At 29.7% G+C, this 21,976-nt stretch overlaps 1 protein-coding gene across 1 annotated transcript in view; it reads right to left on the reverse strand.

Annotated features, from left to right (window-relative positions):
* Window positions 1-11,601, reverse strand: part of Dp1 (satellite-binding protein 1 Dp1) — a 45,205-nt gene extending 33,604 nt beyond the window's left edge. The window contains exons 1-4 of the mRNA XM_043044465.3: window positions 11,460-11,601; window positions 11,301-11,372; window positions 2,693-2,937; window positions 1,684-1,908 (exon numbers count right to left, since the gene is read on the reverse strand). Of these exons, the coding sequence (XP_042900399.2) occupies window positions 1,684-1,908; window positions 2,693-2,905 (438 nt within the window). The 5' untranslated portion in view covers window positions 2,906-2,937; window positions 11,301-11,372; window positions 11,460-11,601. The remainder of the gene's footprint in view (window positions 1-1,683; window positions 1,909-2,692; window positions 2,938-11,300; window positions 11,373-11,459) is intronic.
* Window positions 11,602-21,976: the final 10,375 nt, after the last annotated feature.

Here is a 21,976-nt window from a genome sequence, read left to right on the forward strand (position 1 = left end):
CGTAAAGATAACAAAATGATTAATGTAAATAAATTTAAACAAATATACTTATTAGGTTACAAAGCAAATTGGGGTAAATATATAAGCAAGCAATAAAAAAGGTAACTCAAAATGACATTTACCCTAAAAGTTAACTTACACTATTATTCTGAAAATTAAATTTGCGTCTAATACAGTATCTGATTAATGTGATGACTGTTGCTAGAATTTTGAAATTTAATTTCTTTTTTTTTCTTTAAATATTTATCTATTTTGACTTAAAAAAATTTCTTTTAGTTTATAAAAATTCTAAGTAACTACATTCAACTCAAAATTCTAATTTCCTTGCATAAACTGAACTCCCATAACGAAATGATCACATTTTGATACTTGAAAGGCTGTTACAGAGCATGGCTGAAAAAGTTTTTCCTTTACTTTTTTTCATATTTAGCATCAGAAGCAAATGGAGCACAGCATCCAACCTGTCACATCAGCTATCTGCAGCCACAGGTACCACAGTTTTAAGGTAAATCACATACAGACGTTTGGGATATACTGTTCGTATATGCTCACAGGTTATTCAGATATATTCTGATCATAACTGATTGTCACCAGCAATTAGTGTAGAGTAGAGGGCATGCAATGTAGACAACAACACAGATGCCTTGAGTGATGTTTTCCCACAAGTCCAGGTCTAGGATTAGCTTGCACCAAGACAACATCATTGAACGACCCACTTTCCCCCGTATTCACTGTTGACTCTGACCTAACGTGAAACTCCCAGTTCCGAAACCTTGGTTTGGAAACTGTGACAACGAGTCAAAAAGCGTAATAATTATTTTTGACCGTCAGTTTTGTAACTGCCGGTTTCCTAACTGGCTGTTAACTTGCATCCCAGTGGTAGATTTATAGCCTTATTAACAGCATTTGTTTTCAATTTTCATTGCTATTTTTAAAAAAAAATTTCTATAGAAAAAAAAAGAAAAAAGATTGCATTGAGTGAAATTAAATTTTGGACTTTAACCTAGAGTTGCTCTCATAAAACCTGTTTTGAACTCTGACCGATGGTTAGGGTCAATGGTGAATAGTAATGCAGGATTGCTAGTTTGGAGTAGAATTTATACTGGACTCCAGTACAGATCTGCATGTTCAAATCGGAGCCATGATAGGTCAAATTTATCGGAACATCGTTCTAGAACAACATGTACCCTTGTTTAGGGGTGCCACGAACTCATAATTTCTGTTTATGAATGTCAATGCCCATCCTCACCGAGCAAACATTGTAAACAAATCCTTCAATCTCAGGTTCTCACCCGCAAGGAATGGACTTGACTTGAATCAGGTAGACCAGTGTTTTTACCAGACTTAAATCCTGCAGAGCATGCGTAGGACATACTTGGACAACGAGATGCAGCCCATCTCAGACATGTGTATGGGGATTTTGGAGAGAATTGATTGCTTAAAAGGGGTAACATAAAATCCAGATATTCTAACATATAGGCAAGACAGGAAAATCTTAATGTAGTAGCAGAAATTGACATACGAAACGGACAACACAAAACCAGGGATCCATTGTAAATGAATAAGATGGGAAAATATAGTGGCTTATTTTGTGAACAGAATCAGAGTTCAAATGCTCAATGAAACTCTTTATACTTGCAAAAGAGTAATAAACGATACATTTAAGGATTGAAAAATAATTACTTGTGTTTGAAGTTCTTTCAGAATTAGCCGACGTGCTTTAAGTACTGCTTCTTCCTTTCCGGTGACCAAGATGGTGAGGCTCTGATCCTTAGATGAACTGATTTCAATATGAGCCCCTGTCTTTTGCATGATGTCCCCACAGATTTTAGCTTGTTCACCCTGTTCTCCAAAGCGCTGGTTGTTCAAATCTCTAAACCTACGTTCTTCAACAGGTACATGGAATACCTACAGAAGGAAACATGTAATTAAGATGCAAAATTAATAATTAAAGGAAGAATACAAAGTTAGCATGATTCAAATCACTACATTTTTCATCACTGATTTTAATAAATATTTTTTCAGCATGATTTGTTAATGCATTCCTATAGTTCTGATATTCTTTAAAGCCTTACTTCATTGATATTGAAGATTTTACAAAGGAAAGTAATGAGAGAGTAATGTCAGAGATGCCAATTTGGAAAATATTTCGGAGATATGTCGGAAAAATATTTTCAAGCGGTAGTGTTTTAATCTGTGATTCTTGTTTTAGTAAATTCGATTTATAAGACTTTTACTCACCACTACTTCTAATTCAAAGGATTATTTAAAACTTTGTAACAGCTAAGAAGCATTGAGGCTTTTTAAAAAATTGGCAAAATGAACTGAAAATATGCAAATTTTAGTTTCTAGTGTCCAACCGTTTTTTAAAATATTTTGTCCCATCCAGAGCAGTTGGCGTTTCTGTAATATATTTGCCTATAGTATTTAATTTTTAAAATAGACTTAAAAAAAATCTGGATTAAATCTGAAATTCTCGGAAAAAAATCACAATACTAGATTATCTTAAGTCTTTGAGGATGATACAAAAATACCAGAATTTCAGGTGTAACCAGAAATTCTGAGCACGAATATATATAATATTAATGAATGTATATATTACGTAATTAGTTTTTGAATGTATTATATAGTTAGTTTTTAAATACTATTAAGCATTAAAAAATCATGATTTTGTAAACTCTGGAAAAATTACCTGAGTGATAACAGTCGATTTCATTTTCATTTTCTGAGTCCATTGTCCCATATCCACTGGTGCTTCAGGTTTGATTTCATTTTCTGGAAGAGATGGAAACAATTCATCATAGCTATAGGCAGCTTCGTAAGGGATGTTTTCGTCCATAATGGTGGAGTGAACCATCGTCTGGTCACCGAAAGAATTCATTTCATGAACCGCGTCCAGATCCATGGTCGATTCTCAGGCCAAGGTCGTACAGTACACTAAAGGAAAATATGTTTAAAAAAAATTATATATCGAGCTTTACAATTTTCAAATAAATAACGAGGGAAAAACTTTATTTTCATGATGAAAAGCATGAGAAGAGAGCTGCCAGCTAAAGGTGTTATTAAAAAATGCTAGAGTTATGAGAAAAATAACCCCCCCCCCAAATTGCTAATTTACTAATAACTCCACAGTCAGCTCTTTCATAGCAGTGGAAGAGTTAAGCTATGTGGGTAAATATATATATACAAAATCCAATTGCACCATAAATGCCATGTTATTTTAATGGTGAATACCAATTAGAATGTCTCAACTCGATAGTTTTCACATTACGTTTAACTTCCATTTTTTAAAAAAAAAAAAGAAAAAGACTTCAAAAACAAGGAACACTTTTGTTTTTCAAAAACTAAACATACATCTGTGACAAAGTTTCTCAACTTATGCACTGTGACACACTAGCATGCAGTAGAGTATATTGAGTCAGCAAGACCGTTTAAATAATTAATATGATGAAATCCTTAAGAAAATAGGTAATTTAGGTTCGCAGAATATCACTCATATTATGGATACACAGTGGAAAGTCCCATATCTGGAATCACCGGGATTTCGGCAAGACCGGAAATAGATTTTCCTGGATAATAGATCTTTAAGGCAAGTCAACATCCTTATTCAATAAAAGTAACAAATAAGTCCATGTGGTTTGTTCAATTGCTCAGTTTTCAGTTTCTGCTGCAGATTTCTAGAAGGTTTTTAAAATCAATATTTTAATATGTCATTCTAACATAACTGCAAATTCTGAATCGTGCATTTTGGTTAGTAATAATTTCTCCATCCACTCAATTTGGGATGATTCCACAATGGGATCGCGTGGTTTTGTTTATCCTTTTTTCGGTAGTTATTAAAACGGATTTCCACTTTATTTTTCAAATCTCGATGCTTTAATAAGATCTTATTTGTTCTGCAAATTTCGAATCACGCATTTCGCACTTAATTATTAACTCACTCTCAGTCCCATGTGAATTTAAGATATTTTTTCGTCGCATGTTCGATTTGGCACGATTTTGATGTCTATGTAGTTTTGCCGATCGCATTTTCTAAGATATAATTACAATCCGTGAATTCTGAATTAAGTTGTGACGATTTTTTTCAAGTTCACAATTTTTTTCAAAGCTTTACACACTCTGAAATTTAGTACACGATCTTTAGTACACGATAACCTTTTTATAAGAAATGGAAATTGGATTAAAATCAAACTAAAATTGGAAGTCTGATCAAAATCAAAGAAGGAGAAATTAGCGGAAAATTCTCATCCCTACATACCATTTTTTAACAGGTTTGACAGGTTGCAAGGAGTGTAAAAATAAAATTTTTAAAAAAGGGAACAGAGTTTGTTCATTTTGATTGCTAAAAAGTGTCTGGAAAAGAGACTTTACAGGTAAACGGACGTCCAGATAAGGGACTTAGTACTGTCTATATTTTAATTTCCTTCCTAACGCAAACTTTATTTATTTTAGTTTCCAAATTTCCCCACATATTATCTTATTTTTATACTTTAAATAATTTTTCTAATTATTGTGGTAATTAGAAATAATAATTTTAAGTTCAAATAATAAAAGATGTTTCAATAAATCAAATTTTCAAATTTTGAGCAAAGCACTTAAAATTACAGATTGTCCTTCGCAGTTCTTGAATTAATTTCAATCAACATCAATAACAAGATTAAAATCATTCAAGTTAGATCTTTTAAAAAGGCTTATTTAATTTTAATGCTAAAATCAGGGTTGGCAGGTTTTTGACATGTGACAGTTTTTGACAGTTTAAACCATGGTTTAAACCATCACGTCAAAAACCTCACTGTCAAAAATGTCGAAAATGTCAAAAACCTATATTCATGTGCGAAATTTAATTAATACATAAAATTTAATATTTTTTATAAGGGATAGTGTTTCTAAATATGTTCTAGAAAAAATAAATTTAAAATTTTGAAGAAACACTTATATTTTGAATAGTAACCAAAATCTTGTGCTTAAAACTCACATCTTTTGTAATATTATGTATTCATTTTCATGTGTTATTGAAAATCTGCAGTGATATTATTAAAAAATTTATTTATAACCAAATTTAGCGTATAGTATAGATTATACTAAAAATTAGACATTTTTAAAGATAAACATTAGCAGTTTTGTACATCTTCTTTTAAAGAAAAATTTTTTTAATATTGTTTTAAATCTTCTTAATAATCTTTTTAACATAAGAAAATACAAATTTAAGTGCTTTCTGTTAAATACACAGAGTAGTTAGTGTCGATTTACAGTATATTCAGCCTATTCATTTACTATGCTGAAAATTTAGTTTATCCAAATACTTGTGAATTTCATTTTGCTGAATACGATATAGTTTTGTTGAATATCTAAATATTCAGCTGTTGAATAACTTCTTGCTTTCGAGATATGCATTATTTGTATTCTTAATACAAGTGGAGAAAAGAAAATTAAGAGATAAAAATTGTTTTAAAATAATAAGTGTAATAATTATAAATAAATATAATAAACAATATGAATTATATTTATCATTATTCATAAATATAACTACTTTTAAATTCAAAATAACATACTGGATAATAAAGATATTCGGTATAACATTAAAAAAAAAATTTATACACTTGTATCAAGTTTGTATTTATACAACATAACTTGTAAGTTCCTTATAAATATTAGTTATATGTTCCTTATATGTCAAAAATGCATAGTAATAAACTTTTAATTTTCTTAAGTATCAAAAAAAAATTTTTTTTTTAAATATAAATATTTAAACAATTTTTGTGCAAAATTTTTCTGCACATGCATTTGAATATAAATTTCTGAGATTTTAAATCTGTTATTTTACCTTAATTTTATTTAAAAAATATTTTAAAACCTGCTGATTACCTATAGTATAATTAAATTTCAATCTAATGCATGGCAACTGTTGGTAGTTTTGAAGTTTATATATTTTCTTGGCAAACTTCAGTTTTTGACATTTTTGACGGGTTTTTGACGGTTTAAACCAGTATTATACCCTTGTCATGTCAAAAACCACTTTTTGACGTCAAAAACCCAACCCTGGCTAAAATAGTTTCAAATTTGACACAAGACTGACTAGAATCAAAAATTAAATAGGTTTCACAAAATGAAAAAAAAAAAATTGCCAAAATTATTTTTATTATTTCATCTTCCACTGATTAAAAGACATTCCATCATTTACTATCTTTTCAACATTGGATATTTCTAGAACATCTCTCAATGATGTAGCCTTTATTCATCTCCAGGAAGACAACTCAGCACAAGTAACCGTAAACGAGAAATCTGATCCTTTAGTAGTCCGAATGTTGCAACATCTCTCGTGCATTTTTTGTTTGTTACATCGAACTACTAGGTGATCTATGTGAAGGTTTTTTCTCTTCTAGGTGTTGTTTCAACACCATTTCTTTGTTAGATTTCTAACAACATCATTAACCCCTTCCTTCTTGCTCCCATTAAAATGACCAGGTGAAGCGTGGCCCTCTATTTCTCGCTCCTGTGAAATTTCCGGACTGGAGTGTTCAGTAGTAACGCGCCAATAAGAACAAACCTAATTCATTTCTTTCGCCCAGAAAACATTTTATTTCTCATTTTATACACCAGATGGCAGTACCAGGATATTTTTAAGGTAGTTGTAGATAGTTTACATTAAACTAGATGTCAGCACTAATCAAATACGTGTATTTGGCAAAATAGGCACTTTTATGACCGTTTTCTTGAAAATTAATCAATCGTTAAGGGGTTAACAAGATTGTTTCTCTATCTTTAAAGTTAGATCTTTTAACTTTTACTTAGACATCTTTAGCAATGAACATTCCAGCATCAAAAAAAAAAAAAAAAAAAAAAACACACACACAAATCTAATTCAGAACTTGATTAAATTTGAAATAAATGAGATTAACTTGAATATACTTTGAATCCTTTAATTTCATAATTCCAAGTATTAGTGCTGATGATAAAACAGACAAAGGAAAACAAGTTTAATCGTTTCCCATGTATGTTATTTCTTTATCTTAAGAGGCAAATAGGTGAGGCAATAATGCAATAGAAATGGAAGAAACTTCTCTTACATACTAACTTACAGATTGAAAAAAAATTGTAAACTTAGTAAAAAAATTATCAGAACAGAATACAATTTAATAATCATAGATTCTATTTACTTCTGTATTGTTAACAAATAAACTTGCTTCATTTCAAACTATATAAAAATAAGGAAGATTTCTGCATCAGTACTTGTTAGAAGTGGACTTGTATCAGTGAATCTGATATCCTTTATCCAGTTCTTAAAATTATCAATTACTTTTCAAAATATAAAAAGCAGCAAAATGCCCCGAAATGCATTTAAAAAAAATCAAATCAAAGTAACTAAATCTTAAATATTTAACCCATGAATGCATGAGTAAAGAAAGTAAATAACTAATATGACATAATGAGTGCCAGGGGTCTATCCAGACATCTTGTGAAAGTTCCTGTTGTTGTAAAATTGTGAAAATAAAATAAGCATTAAGTCACATTCTTCCAACCAGTGTCCTGATATTGAGAATTTGTGCAAATATTGCAAAAATTGCCGAAAACCTTTTCAAGAAGTTTTTAAATTGTAAATAGGTACAAGATTCAACTCAACAATTGCTGCTACTAAATTAGAGATGCAACATACAAATATTTGATATTTAGCCAATACTGCTCAACACAGAATATTCATTTCGGACGAATAATGGAAACAAAAACCACTCCCATTTTTAATAATTTCAATTGGCATATTTTAAATAACACAACTTAGTAATGTATCACTTTTATTGTGTTACGCATTAAGTAAACTTAAACAATTCTTAAATTTATAATATTTTATTGAAAAAATTGCCAGAAATTAATTTTTATTTACATAATATTCTATTCATTAATTTTATGAATAAATACAAATTGATCAATTATTTATTTACAAAAAAAAATTATGATTTAATATTAATAAGAATGCTCACGATGTTTGTAAAAGTAGAAATATTTTCTTAGAATACTAAATTTGGAATTTAAACTTAGGGAAACTTAGTTTGTCTCGAACAGTCTTTCTCTCCATCTCCCCCCCCCCTTGAGAAGGGTTTATTCGACTAAAAAAACAATAACAAAGAAATTTGTGAAGGGTCTGTTTTTATGAAAAGATATTTTGTGAAGAGTCTGTTAACGGAATCAAATTTCTTCTAAACAGATCCCTGAGTGCAATATCTACTTACTGTATCAGGTACCATTTCGATAATAGGAATAACTAGTTTCAGCAGACTCATATTCAAATGGAATTATTCATTTTAAAGTTATCTCAAATTAGTTCCCTTTAAGTTTCTTTCTCTCTCATATTCTGTATTAATGTCTGTAACAGTTTGCTCTGGATCTGCTTCAAATATCTGATGCTTTACAAATCTTTTCACTAGATCACACATAATGTTGCCAAGTTCCTCGTAATACTTTGTTAAGTTTTTGTGCTTAATTCATATATCTCACATTTTTGAGCTCAATCTGCATAGTTACACATAAATTTTATATTTATTTTTATATATTTCATTTTTAATAAGTGTTAATATTATTTTCTTTGTCAGAAATTGATTTCTTTGGTTTAAATATTTAGAAAAAGTAATTATACATAGTATTTAATTAAACAGTTAGAAACAAAAATTTAGGAGAATAATTATTTTTTACACTTTTTTGGGCATTATGTATGATAAAATATCCGAAAAAGAATTCCAGTTTAACTAAACTGTTTAATTATATATTTTCTTCTATTTGTTACTACAGTAGAGTCCCGATTATCCAAGTTAATGGGGACCGCAACAAACTCGGATAACTGAAAAACTCTGTTGAAGCGAAGAATATAAAAACAGAAAGAAAAAGAGAAGGTATAAATGTAATATATTTAAGAAATACAAAATGTATAGGAGTAAACCACATACAATTCATATTATAATTAAAAAGCTTACTTAAAAACATTTAAAAAGCATACTTTACGAGAATTAAATAGTTTTTACTTGAAAAAAGTCCTTAATCGTTTTTTGTTTTATGTAACTTTGGCGCTTTTCTGTAGTAATATTTCGCCTTTTTTAGGGATAACAGGAAGGCTGGTGTCGCCTCTTTTTGTTGTTCTATATATTCAATAATACATTCGATAGCTTTTAGCCCATCTGTATGTTGTTTTTATATGTTGATTTTAATAATCACTGTCTTCATCTTCGCTAGATTCATTATCATTATTGACGATATTAACGATAATTTCATTAGACCAAGTTGTTGGATTTTGTTTTTCTGAGTGTTTGGAACATAAAATTCAGATTTATTTTTCAGCTGTTTTTTTAAAAATAAACTGGAACAAAAAAAAATCCTTGAAATATTTGATAGCTCGGTTAAAGCGGAAACTCGGATAACCGGGGCTCGGATAATCGGGACTCTACTGTACTTTAATCTTGACATTAAAAAAATACAGCAGCTTGATTTCAATTCTGCACATATTATATTACTGTGCAGAACCTCTTATCCGGAAATCAGAAAACTGGAAAACCAGATAACCGGAATGAAATTCAGAACCCGAAATTAATTTTCTTCCATTAAAAAAAATTTTTTTCCTGCAAGATTTTGAGCCCATTTTGTTATTTAGAGCGTACGGCATATCGAGTTGACAAAAGAACTGATTCAGAGGACGGATGAAAAGCAGTTTGTAGACGAGTCTCGCATAAGCACAAATAGCTTATATATGTTAATAATAACATATTTAGGTCTGTATATAATTTTTACTTCATAATTTCTTTCCTTATTTAAACTTAAGTGTATTATTATTTATAATTTTTTATTATTTCTAAAACTGTTTTAAAAAAATTTTTTAGTTTCATTTTATAAACATTAAAAAAACTGCATTTTGTAGCGATTCAGAAAACCGGAAAAATCAGTTATCCGGAATAGCGATGGTCCCGATCGTTCCGGATAATCGGTTCTCTACTGTACAAATTTCTACACATATTTCGTGCTAAATGTTTTTTAACATAACATTTGTAATTTTGTATTTGATTTTATTAAACTTTTATTTTATGGCAAAAATTATTTTTTAAGTCTACAATTTCAACGAGTTAAAATTCAAAATAAGCTTATTAAACTTTTAGCTCTAAGAAAAAATAGAAATTTTACTTTATTATTCACCCACACTAATATTTAAGAACTAAATTAAAATTGATATGCATCAGGGACTTAAAATATCAGGTACTTAGTTGGTCTAATAGTTGTATCAGTATCAATTTGCACTTGATACCAAAATATTTGTTCTCACCCATTTCTTGTTCCTATCTCGTAACAGTATAACTAATGGTCACCTTTACACTTTTTAAAATTTTTTTTGCAAATGCAAAAACTTATTAATCCCTTAGCGATTATAGTGAGCATGAACAGATACTGAATATAGAAATATGCCTTAAAATATACAATTACACAGAGAGTTACTAGTAAGTTTAAATAAAAACATTAATACACCAAAACATGACCATTTTGTAAACACCACTACCTTATAAATATATAAGAAAATACATAACAACTTTTACCCACTGAAATGCTATAGCTTTGGCAATTTTAAAAATCTACAAACTGATAATCACAAACAGATCTAGATAAAACAATTTATTAATCAAATAGTTTAAATATAACGTGTTAGCATTAAAAAGAAACACAAATCAATAACTTAACAGCAATCTACATTTCATAAATTACACAAAAAGCCCAAATTTGAGTCCTAATTAGAACAACTAAACAATGTTTTACAATCGTAAATGTTTAAATGTAAGAATAAAATTAAGATCTTCATGCTTAAGAACATATGTTTCACTTAAAAACATATAAAACATTACCAAATTGTATAAAAAGTACGTAATATTTTAAGTTAAGAGCTCTAATTAAATTAAGAAAGAACGTAATCCGTTACGAGTTCATTCTCTCCAAAAATATAACCATTTGTTTAAATTTTAATTAAAATATTGACTACTTAAATATGACATAGTTCCTGCCATGAGTTAAACATGAAGGTATTAACTACGTTTGATAATTCAGGTTTGTTGTTAAACAATCTTCTAAACTAAATCATTATAAATATATTCAATTTAATTTGTTTCTGTATTGATCTACGTTTACTGAGTACCTTTGAAACCATGAAGGAGAATAGTCAAATACATAACATTTTAATTCGTATTTAGAGAATTGAGTTTACTTAAACATCACATTGAAATCGTCGACGTGTCAAACATGTATAAACATCTGATATTATGTTATTGTCGATAACTCACCGTACTGCGTCCGGAAAAGCCGTCCTAGGAAAAATTTGACGTTGTGTGCGTATCCAGTTTTCTGAGGTGTTGCTAAAATAATAGAATGACAATATAGTTAATAGGCTTTAATTAAAAATAGGAAATGCGTATTATGATGAATACAAAAGTAGTACTTACTAGCACCGCAGATCCCTTCAAAGTAAAATAGTATCCGTGGCCTACAAAACTAGAAAGATATGAGGAAATACCCTTATGTGTGTAAAGGCTTTTGATTGGCTGATGCTCCTTTCACGTGGAAGCGATCGACAAATGATACACTGTTATACATCAGCAGTGAATTCTGCAAAATAGCCAAATGATAACAAAAATTTTGGTTGCCATATCGTTTTAAAAAATAATTGGGTGGCTTTGCAAAGAATTGTATGAACTGTGATATTAAACTTCTCTCTAGATATGTTTTTACAAATAAAATTTCTATACTGGCTTCGTAACAATAACATTTCAAGCACTATTTCCAATTTAGTGTTAAGACTTTTCACTGATGTGGGGGCAAAGGAACACAAATCTATAATTTCAGAACGTAGAGCACCCTAGACCTAGATCATTTTTCTGTGATAGTTTTTAATTTTCACAGTTTCGTCAAGTTTAAAAGAAGTTTATAGGAGATCAATCAGAGCCGTTTTTAAGGATGGGCCCAGTGGGCCCTGGCCCAGGGCCCCGAGTTCTAATAGGGCCCCCGAAATGTCTAAAATCTAATTGCATAAATTATTTTTTTTAATTCTAACTCATTTATTACTTAGCTTAAGAGGGCACCCAAACCCCACTTTTTTCTTCTTTTTTTAAAGTTTTACTCAGAGCTGAGGCCCATAATATATTTTTTTCTTTCTTACATTGTCGGATGCTTTTCAAATTCTATTCGAAGTGTTTACAAATATAAAATAATTGTTACTCTTCACTTTTCTAACCAAAAGAGCAATAAAACGCTCTTTCCGCAGATGAAAATATCCCCACTTTCGTAGTTACCACCCACAGAGTTGTCAAATAGCCTCCTCACTTTACACTGTGAGAAAATGTTTTTAGCTTCTTTATATTGCCTTGTGGCTCTTTTTTTCCTAACTTCGGAAATATCAGATATCTACAGAAACACCCTTTTGTCTGTCATAAATTTCTAGTTCTGTAAATAGGGGGAGGGTCATGTTAGAATTCCTTTGGGTCACTCTGTCTTGAGATTTCCATTGTGCCCCGTAAATTGGACCTCATTCAATTCTAAATTTTCTTTCTTAGAAAATTTAGATATTTTTTCTAATTTATTATAAAAGCTTTTTTTTCCTTTAATCATCCTAAATGTTTCAACTAGCCTAATTGTTTAATTTACTTAATTTTTGTAGTTGATTAAATTTTGTTATTTTTCAAATTAATCGTAAGCCGTGAATTGGATTTCTAAATCAAATTTTCGTAGGATATTAAGAAGACATAAATCTTTCATGTTGGAGGTAAGCAAATGTTTTTATTATATCAATTTTGGTTGTGGTTAGGGAAAACGTGAAAGGTTTGCGCAGTTTTTTACATATTCATTGCGATTTTTTTATTTATTTATTTAAATGGCGGGCTGCTCTTCAATTCCCTCTTTGACTGGCCTGTCTGCCAAAACTCTTGATTTGATCTGTTCTGGATGAAATCTAGATAGCAAATGTAATTTTATTTTAATTTTACTTACTGCTAGTAGACAGAAACAACATATGATTTTGTTTAATAGAGCATTGAAATCAAATGATCATCAGCTAAACAAATGTTTAAACTTGAGAAAAAAGATTTTTATAACTCCTGTATGACCAAATTTTCCATATTTCCCCTGAATATGAAATATGTTTAATTTGTAATATCATATTTCGTACACAAAATTAATTTATTTAGTTAGCTTAAGATTTTATTGTTTATTGATCATATTTGTTTCTATTTTTAACTCCTTGATTTTTGTTGTTATTTTGAGTTTAAAGTTAATAAGGCTTCTCAATTTTTTAATTAATAAGGCTTTTAAATTTCCAAATCAAAGTCGAAACAATTTTTTAAAATTGAAAATATATATCAAATTTTGACAGCTTTGTTTTTATTTTAAACGGGTGCATTTAATTTAATAAAATAAAAATAAATAATAAAAAAGTGAAAAATAAAAATAAGTGACTGAATAAAATAAAAAACTTAGTTATCATATCATCTTTTAAACAATTTGAGTATTAATAAATTATTTAAAAATAAGCAAATTTTTAGTTCAAAAGGTTAAAAAAAATTTATTTGTTTAAAAGGTAATTATGCTCCATCATTCGATCATGAGACTATTTAATATCTATTCCTAAGGATCAGAATTCATTTTTATTTTACTTTATTGTAAAAATGATATATTTAGTACTTTCGTGTGATATTCTGCAGTTTTAAATACCTAAAAGATGACTGAAATTGTCAATTCAAAAAACAATTAATACTTTCGAACATGAATTTAAATAACTCCATACGTTTTGTTTATCTATCTCATTTCATATTATTGCAATATTTAGAGCAGACAGTTGCTTGTGGGTATGGATGATATAAGTAAAAGAAGCATACAAAAAAAAATTTCAGTTGTGTTGTTTCTAATCCCCAAGAGGTCCATCCCAATTAGACCAATTCCATAAGTCCAAAAATGTCCAGGAAGTCTAAAAACAGATGAGGTTTTGAAAAAACCTCGTCGATCTTAAAATCGATACAGTTTAAAATATGCTCGGGCGAAGCCTGAGCAGTCCTACATTTAGTGCAAAGTTCAAAAGTCTTTTGCCCCTGAACATACGAGAGACACCTCAAGTGACCACTTGCAAAGTGATCACTTGAGATTTCAGTTAATGCCCTTAAAAATTTCAGAAAAAAAATTTCAGTTAATGCCCTTAATATTATATTTTTAAACTTCTCGCAAAAATGTAGTAAAAAAATAATCGTCGCAAGCAGATTAATATTCAGTAAGAACGAAACAAAAATGATATCAAAATATGCTGAATCACTAGTGAGACAGGTAGGATGAAACCCATCGAAACCAATTTGACAGAATAGTAAAACTAGAAGGTGTTTCTAAAATCCGGAAATCAATCAGGTTTCAGTTTTTTTTGTCACAAAATTTATCAGGAGCCATTTGTTCGATTTCAATGTGGGATACGTTTTTTCTTTGATTGAATATTAAACATTAACAAATATTTGTCTTTTAAAACCTTTCATTCTATAATAAAAATAATTATTCTATAATTATAATTATAAACTAATTGCTAATTGATATAAAGCTTTAGTGTGTTCCATTGATATATTAAATGTCTTCTATCGGCGGAACTATTTTTAAAATATTTAATTAGAGGAATGTAGATTTTTCATTGTTTTATCCTTATCAATCTGAAATAAGGTTTTATCACCGACAGTTAAATTTGCAGTCCTTGTGTTACATCCAGTCTAGTTTTTAATTAATTTTGGTGTATATACATAAGCTGAAAATGAAGGCAGAATTATGGTTTACTTCTAAATGAACTGAAGATACTTGTTATAAATGTTAAAAATGGTAATTTGGAAAGCATTTTCCAAGAATGTCAAGTATCCAAATGACTTTATTTATTGAATTTAAAAAGAAAATTTAAAAAATATCCGCAAGGCAGGTGTGTATATTTGGGGCTGATGATTATGAAATCTAACACAAAACTGTGAGATCGTGGGTTCTATTCAAGCTGATGACAGTCTTTAATTCTTATTTATTAATACTGAAAAATGTTTTTCTTATTTTTTTTTAAGTGTGCATGTTAAAAACTAATAATTTAACAATTATTTAAAATACTAGAAGGCTCCGCTTCCTGTTCATTTTGCTCACTAACCCTCGTGGTTGCTTCTGCATTCATTGCAGATTAAGAAAAAAAACGGTTTATTTCCATTTTTTTTCCTACAAAAATTATGATTGAATTACCATTTACATTTTGAAGATGACTAAATTTGGGCAAATCAATAGAATTGGTACCAATCAATATAATTAGAAAATTGGCACCTGCCGCAGAGTTATTACTCAATGAAGATGGACTCAAGAGATAGAGCATTCTCTTCTGAATGAGGTGCACTGAGTTCGAATCCCAGTGATGGCTGGTCGATATGAAATTCACACCCGGCTTTTACCGACCACAGTGCTGACATGAAATATCCTCAGTGGTAGGCGGATCATGGGTTAGAGTCCCTTTGCCAGGCTAACCGTGGGAGGTACTCGTGTTCTTCCTCTCTATGCAACGCAAATGCGGGTTAGTTCCATCAAAACGTCCTCCATGAAGGCAAACATTTCTTCCAATACTTGATCCAGGAGTTCTCTCGTATGATGGATTGGGTTTAAAATTACAAGGCTACGGAGTTGAACATTAGTAGTCGTAAACTCGAAATTGGGTGGGCTGTTCAATGACTGTTATAAAATACTAATAATTTGGCCACAATAGCTTGGTTGGTAGGACTATGGACGAATTCAGCCTGCCGAATAATACCCATGCATAAAATTAATGTTAAATCTGTTGGGGTCATAGACTCCTCCAAGTTCTCATAAAAATTCAATACCTCTGGGAACTGATCCAGGAATTTCCTTGTCTTCTGGATTGGTTTTAGAATTTCTTGCTACGTAGTTAAACATTGGTTCAAAAGTAAGTCCGTTTTTCAACTATTATTAAAAAAAACAAACAATATTTAAACTGTATTTTCTTGTATTCTTTCTAACTCCTTGCATATTTTCTACACACCTTCATAATTCGATGTTTCTAAGTCTTACAGATTTTGAGCTGCAAATCAAACTGTATGTCTTACAGGAAATTGATTTTGATGATGTGATAGAAGATTCGTCTCTCAAAAAGCGCGAAAAGTATTATTACCTTTAATTTTCGATAAAAATAATGTATATAAGCTTTTATAATTAATTTATATGTTTTTTACTCTTAAAATAAAATCATTTTTAAAAATTATTCAAAATTAAATTTTTTCTCTAAATTTATTTATAAAGGGCCCCCAGATTATGACAGGCCCAGGGCCCCTATGAACACAAAAACGGCTCTGAGATCAATTAAATCATCAAGTGGATGTACGAACCAAATATCACGCCTTATATGACCAATAAAGGGAGAGAAAAAAATGCACAAATGCATATGTTTGTAGTGGCCATTATAATAATTAAATAAACTATGGTGAATAAATCTTTTTTGAATTAAAAATTAAAGAAGGAGGACAGTGCGCTTAACTTCCTCTTTCAATAACCATAAAATTTTTATGCCCACGTTCTTCCTATTTACTTTTTTTTTTATTCAGCCGATATCTTTTATTTTTGAGAAAATGCCGTGCATTTCGCTGATTTGAGAAAAGAAAATGCAGCTTACTATGACATTTTAAAATATGCTAATTAATTGGTACAGACGATATTTTATTTTAAGTTACGTAATCAGACACAAAAAAATAATTTCTCTGAATAAACACAACTTTTGTTCCACGGATTCGGTTTTCAAACCCCCGTAATATAGAGCGGAACTTGTAATCAGGGAAATATGGTCCCAATAGTTTGGTCTGGTGAGCGATCCAAAGTTTAGACCCCAAAATGCTAATTTTATTTTTTTCGTATTTCGCCATAGCTCGAGAGCTTTTAAGGGAATTAAAAAAAAAATTTGCACTCAATTGTAAAATTCTCTTAACCATGCAAAAAATAACTTTTAGTTAATACTTATTATTTTTTGTTTTATAATAGTCTGAAATATTTTAAATTATAAGGTATAAAGTTTTTTTGTATCATTTTAAAGTATCTGATTCTGCACGGAAAAATACATAATTTGAGAGAAATTGATTAAATAGTTCCTGAGAAATTTAATTTCTCAGGAGTAACTAATTTCGCTCAAATTTTATATTTTCCCATGCTTATAACTTGCAATATTTTTTAATCCAATTTATATGTGACTTTTTTTTATATATAATAACCGTCGTTAAACAGCCGACCCAATTTTATAGGTTTAGACTAATAACTCCATAGTCTTGTATTTTTGAACACAATCCAGAAGACAAGGAAACTCCTGGATCGAGTATTGGGAGAAATTTGCCTTCGTGGAGGACTTTTTGATGGAGCTAACCCGCATTTGCGTTGCATGGAGAGCAAGACCACAAGAACTCCCACGGTTAGCCTGACGGCAAGGGGACTCAAACCCATGATCCTTCTACCACTTAGGATATTTCACGTCAACACTGTGGTCGGTGCAAGCCGGATGCAGAATTCGTATCGACTGGGATTCGAACCCGGTTCGCCTCATTGGAAAGCGAACGCTTTATCCCCTGAGCCATCGCGGCTCAAGTAACTTGTTTTAATAAATACATTAGCTAAAATGACAGTTAGAGATGGAGTACAGAAAGTTTTTGAAAGGGCCCCGGCCAAATATTTTTGCCCCAAGGTTCCGAGGGGTGAAGTTACAGCACTGCTTTAGTACCACTCAGAACTATCATAGAAAATTTATTTTCCATGCTACAAAATCGTTATTAACATTTAAAACAGAAAGAACACTTATATTATTTGCATTTTGCTTATTTTTCGAATTGGACAACGTATTTTTCAAATAAGACTTCTTTCTATTTTCCAGAAATTTATCCTTGTAGAAGAAAAAAGAAATTTTTTATGATGGTGGTTCAAGAAGTTTCTAGGTGCTTTAAAATACATTGTTTTAATCATCCTGTATTTCTTAAATGTCGTGACATAAAGTTTAAAAAAATCTGTGTTTAAAAAAGAAAAAAAGTTTATCATCACCGTCTATACTATTTTGAAATTTTTTTTTATCTTCTTATTCTCCATAATTTATTCTTCATTACAAAATATTAAAAAAACTTTCAAATTTTCAGGGAAATGTTTATGGAATTATTCTGATTTTGAAATTTTATTGTTGTCAAAAGTTAGATGTCAGAATTAAAGTTTTTCTCTTCTTTGTTATTTTTTTATTTTACAGCGTTACGTAATTTAGTGTATGTAATTATGTAATTTTACACTTGAAGATGTGCAGCACGTCGCCCTTTTTGTATTTTAAATTAGTTTTTGGCTATATAAAATTTTTCAGTTTTGCTTTTTTATTGTTTTTTTTAAAAAAAAAAATGTAATATCGAAATTTTAAAAAAAAGAAAAACTGAAGATAATAAGCACCTTGATATTTTTTAAGTTTCGCACTACTTGAAATCATGAAATTTACAGGTTTCATAATCGATTTTTTTTTCTCCACGAAATTCGTTTCCACTATCCGTAGAGTTTATTAAAAATTTCATATTTACTTTTATTTTTTTTTAGGATATGACTTTTATTTTTTTTCTTAATGAAAACAGACAGGCTATGTTAGTTTTATATTTCTCACCATTTTTAACATATTTCACACATTTTAATCTACTACACTATCCAATTCACCTTTTTTATTATGTGTTATAAAAATGGTTTAAATATAAAATTCAAACCAAATGTAAACGAATATTATTTGTTACCTTTTTAAAGACTTCCAATTTTATGCGCAGAGAAAGAATATTTATCTTCTGCAACAATATCTTCGATTTTTTTTCCTTCTTTCTCTCTCTTTTTTTTTTTTCTTCTTCTTTTTTTTCATTTTTTTTTTAACCCATTGGAAAAATGGGTCTTGGCTTGGATTTGATGACGTCCACACACTTTTCAACTGGATTCGAGTAACAGTAAAACAGTGCGCATGCGTCGTCATTGCATGCGTTGCTATGGCGACCGCTGCTGTTTTCCTTTTTATTTTCACTAGCAAGCACTTTTAATGCATTCACAAAATAATAATTTAAAGCATTTTTAATTCTTTTTATTATTAACGTATAATGACTGTCTTGATGGTGACTTTAATATAAATATGAATGCTGACGAAGGAAAAGTATTTTGTGAACCCGTACATAGGCAGGATTCGAAAACCAATCCGACGACAAACATCAATGGAGACAGTTTTTGCGACCCATGATTTGAAATGTTGTGGCGTTTAACGGAGTCCATCCAGAAAGAAAAAGCATTTGACCAATGGGTAACCAGTGGTCGTAATAAAGCGATCACAACTTTTTTTTAAAAAATTTTTTAAATTTTATTTTTTGCAGCTTTACCGTCTTTCTGTGAATTGAAGAGTTAAATAGCGAATTGAAAAGAGAAGTGTGTAATCATTTCCGGAGCTTAAACATTTAAATGAAAGACTAAGGTGAAATGATTAAGTAAAGAAATCTGAAAAAAAAAAAAAAAAAAAAAAAAAAAAAAAAAAATATATATATATATATATATATATATATATATATATATATATATATATATATATATATATATATATATATATATATATATATATATATATATATATATATATATATATATATATAGCTTACTCAGTTTTTGAGATTGGCGAACGATAACGAGTTGGAGGTATATAATAACTAAAAATAATCCTACCTAAGAACTTTTAATATGAAAATATAAATACAATCATCTGTTTATCGTAAGGAAACGAAAAGTGATCGTAGAAATCGTGATTGGATGATCAAAGCGAGTAAAGGGAAGAGCTTTTTCGTTATTTTATAAATTTCTGTCTTTTCGCAAATAACCATTTACTAACATTAGCACTTAGAATTTAACCATTTACGTTTATACAGCCGTGGGAAATATAAACCAATTATATTATTTTCAAGATGTCGATAGGAAATTTAATCTCCCACCATTGATTTGGGCTGCCATCTGCTGATAATTTCAGGAGATATAGAGAAGAAAATGAAAAAAAAAAGGTTTGTTTATAAAAAATGTCAGCTAGTTAGCATGGGGCAAAGAAAAGATTCAAACGGTGGTGAATTATTGTATTTTGTGAGTCATGCATTCGTCCATTTCATCATTTCTCATCGAGTTTATCTGTACTTTTAAGCACAGAATTCGTTGATTTATACGTAGAAAAATTGGATAAAAAATCATCACCAATTCTTTACAGATGATAAAATTTCGAAAATCCCAACCAACTCCCCCCTCCCCAAATGGTCAAAATCGAATTGATTTTACTTAATAAGCTGAATCAATTTATTTTTCTCTCAATCTTAAAAAAAAATATTTAAATGGTGCATTACGATAAAAATTGGTCCTATAAAGTAGCTGTTTCCAAATAATGTTTCGCGGAACCCTTGGGTTCCGTGGAAGAGTTAAAGGGGTTCCGTGAGTCACTACTTTTTATAACCAGTGAGGATTTTTGACACCTCTGATTATATTTAGATTCAACCAATAATTCGTAATTTATTTAATCTTTATAGGTTCTTATAAAATTATTTAAATTAAAAGGCATAGGAATAGAAATGGCATTCGTTAAAAGAAAATATTACATTTCTAATAACAATACAAACTATGAAAAGAAAATGCATTTATTAAATATTGCATTAATCTTTCCTAACGCTTTTTTTCAAATCAAAATAAAATACCTTAATTCTTTAATAAAGAAATATGTTTCCCTAATAACCATTTCGTTTATGGCAGTTACTCTTAGTTTTCATTTCGAAGTACTATACCATAGGTCGCCTTATTTTATTTATTTTCAGATTATGTATATGCACAAAAAACAAATTTATAACTAAACCAGATATAGCATAAGGGCGGAAAATTAATTGTGGAATATAAAACCTAATATAAAATTACTAACTATAAAACGATGCTTTAATTGCTTTAATTAACTTTATTTATAAAAAAGATTAATTATTTAAGAATCCGTATCAAAAAAAAAAAAAAAAAAAAAGGGAACTGTTGCTCTAAAGCAGAGGTCGCCAAAGTGGTCTATATAGACCCCCAGGGGTCTACTTAACAAAAGCGGGGGTCGATCTGAGACAGGGGGGCGAATGGGGGTCGATCCGAATCGGAAGGGTCGATTGTGGGTCGAGAAAAAAAACAGTTCTCAATACGCAAATCACACATACCTAATTAAGTATGTAAAATTTGTGAATTTTTTTTATACTTGACTCAATATCAGTTTCTTTATAAAACATAAATTAATAAACGTATATTTATTGGGGTGAAACAAGTATTTACGTATCACCGCGCAGTGGCACGAACTCAGGGCAGTTTATAAGTCATATGCATATGTGCGCTTGTCCAAATGTCACGTGTGACGAGCATTGACGTTACAAATTCAAATATCATATGCAGTTTCAGCTATCTTTGAAAACTGTGTTGAATATTTGCTGTATTAAACTTTTGAAAGCTTTGGTGTTATTAAAACTTTTTTAGTTTTAGATGATTAGTTACTGTTGTTTCGATAAAACCATTCGCTTGGTTTAGATATCAATTTTAATTATCAATGCACAAAAAAGAAGGTAAGCATTAATAATATGGATTAGTACAGCCCGCGACGAAACTATAGCACACTTCGTATTTTTTTTAGAAAATTACAAAATTGACCAATTTTGAACCCAATATAGCGAACCTTGCAAAAAAAAAAAAAAAAAAAAAAAAAAACACCAGGCACATCCATTTCATTGATCAAGAAGCACCTTAGTTACTTTACTTATTATATCTACTTATGCATAATTACTATTATTACTTAATAATAAGGAATTTAAATTTCAATGTTAATATATTTTTCATAAAACTACTGTTACACAATGTACTATTACTTTAATAAATGTTTAAAATCATAAAATAA

Source organism: Parasteatoda tepidariorum, chromosome 2, assembly GCF_982258835.1.
Source record: "Parasteatoda tepidariorum strain Cologne lab strain chromosome 2, Ptep-v5.0, whole genome shotgun sequence".
In the NCBI taxonomy this organism is placed as follows: domain Eukaryota; kingdom Metazoa; phylum Arthropoda; class Arachnida; order Araneae; family Theridiidae; genus Parasteatoda; species Parasteatoda tepidariorum.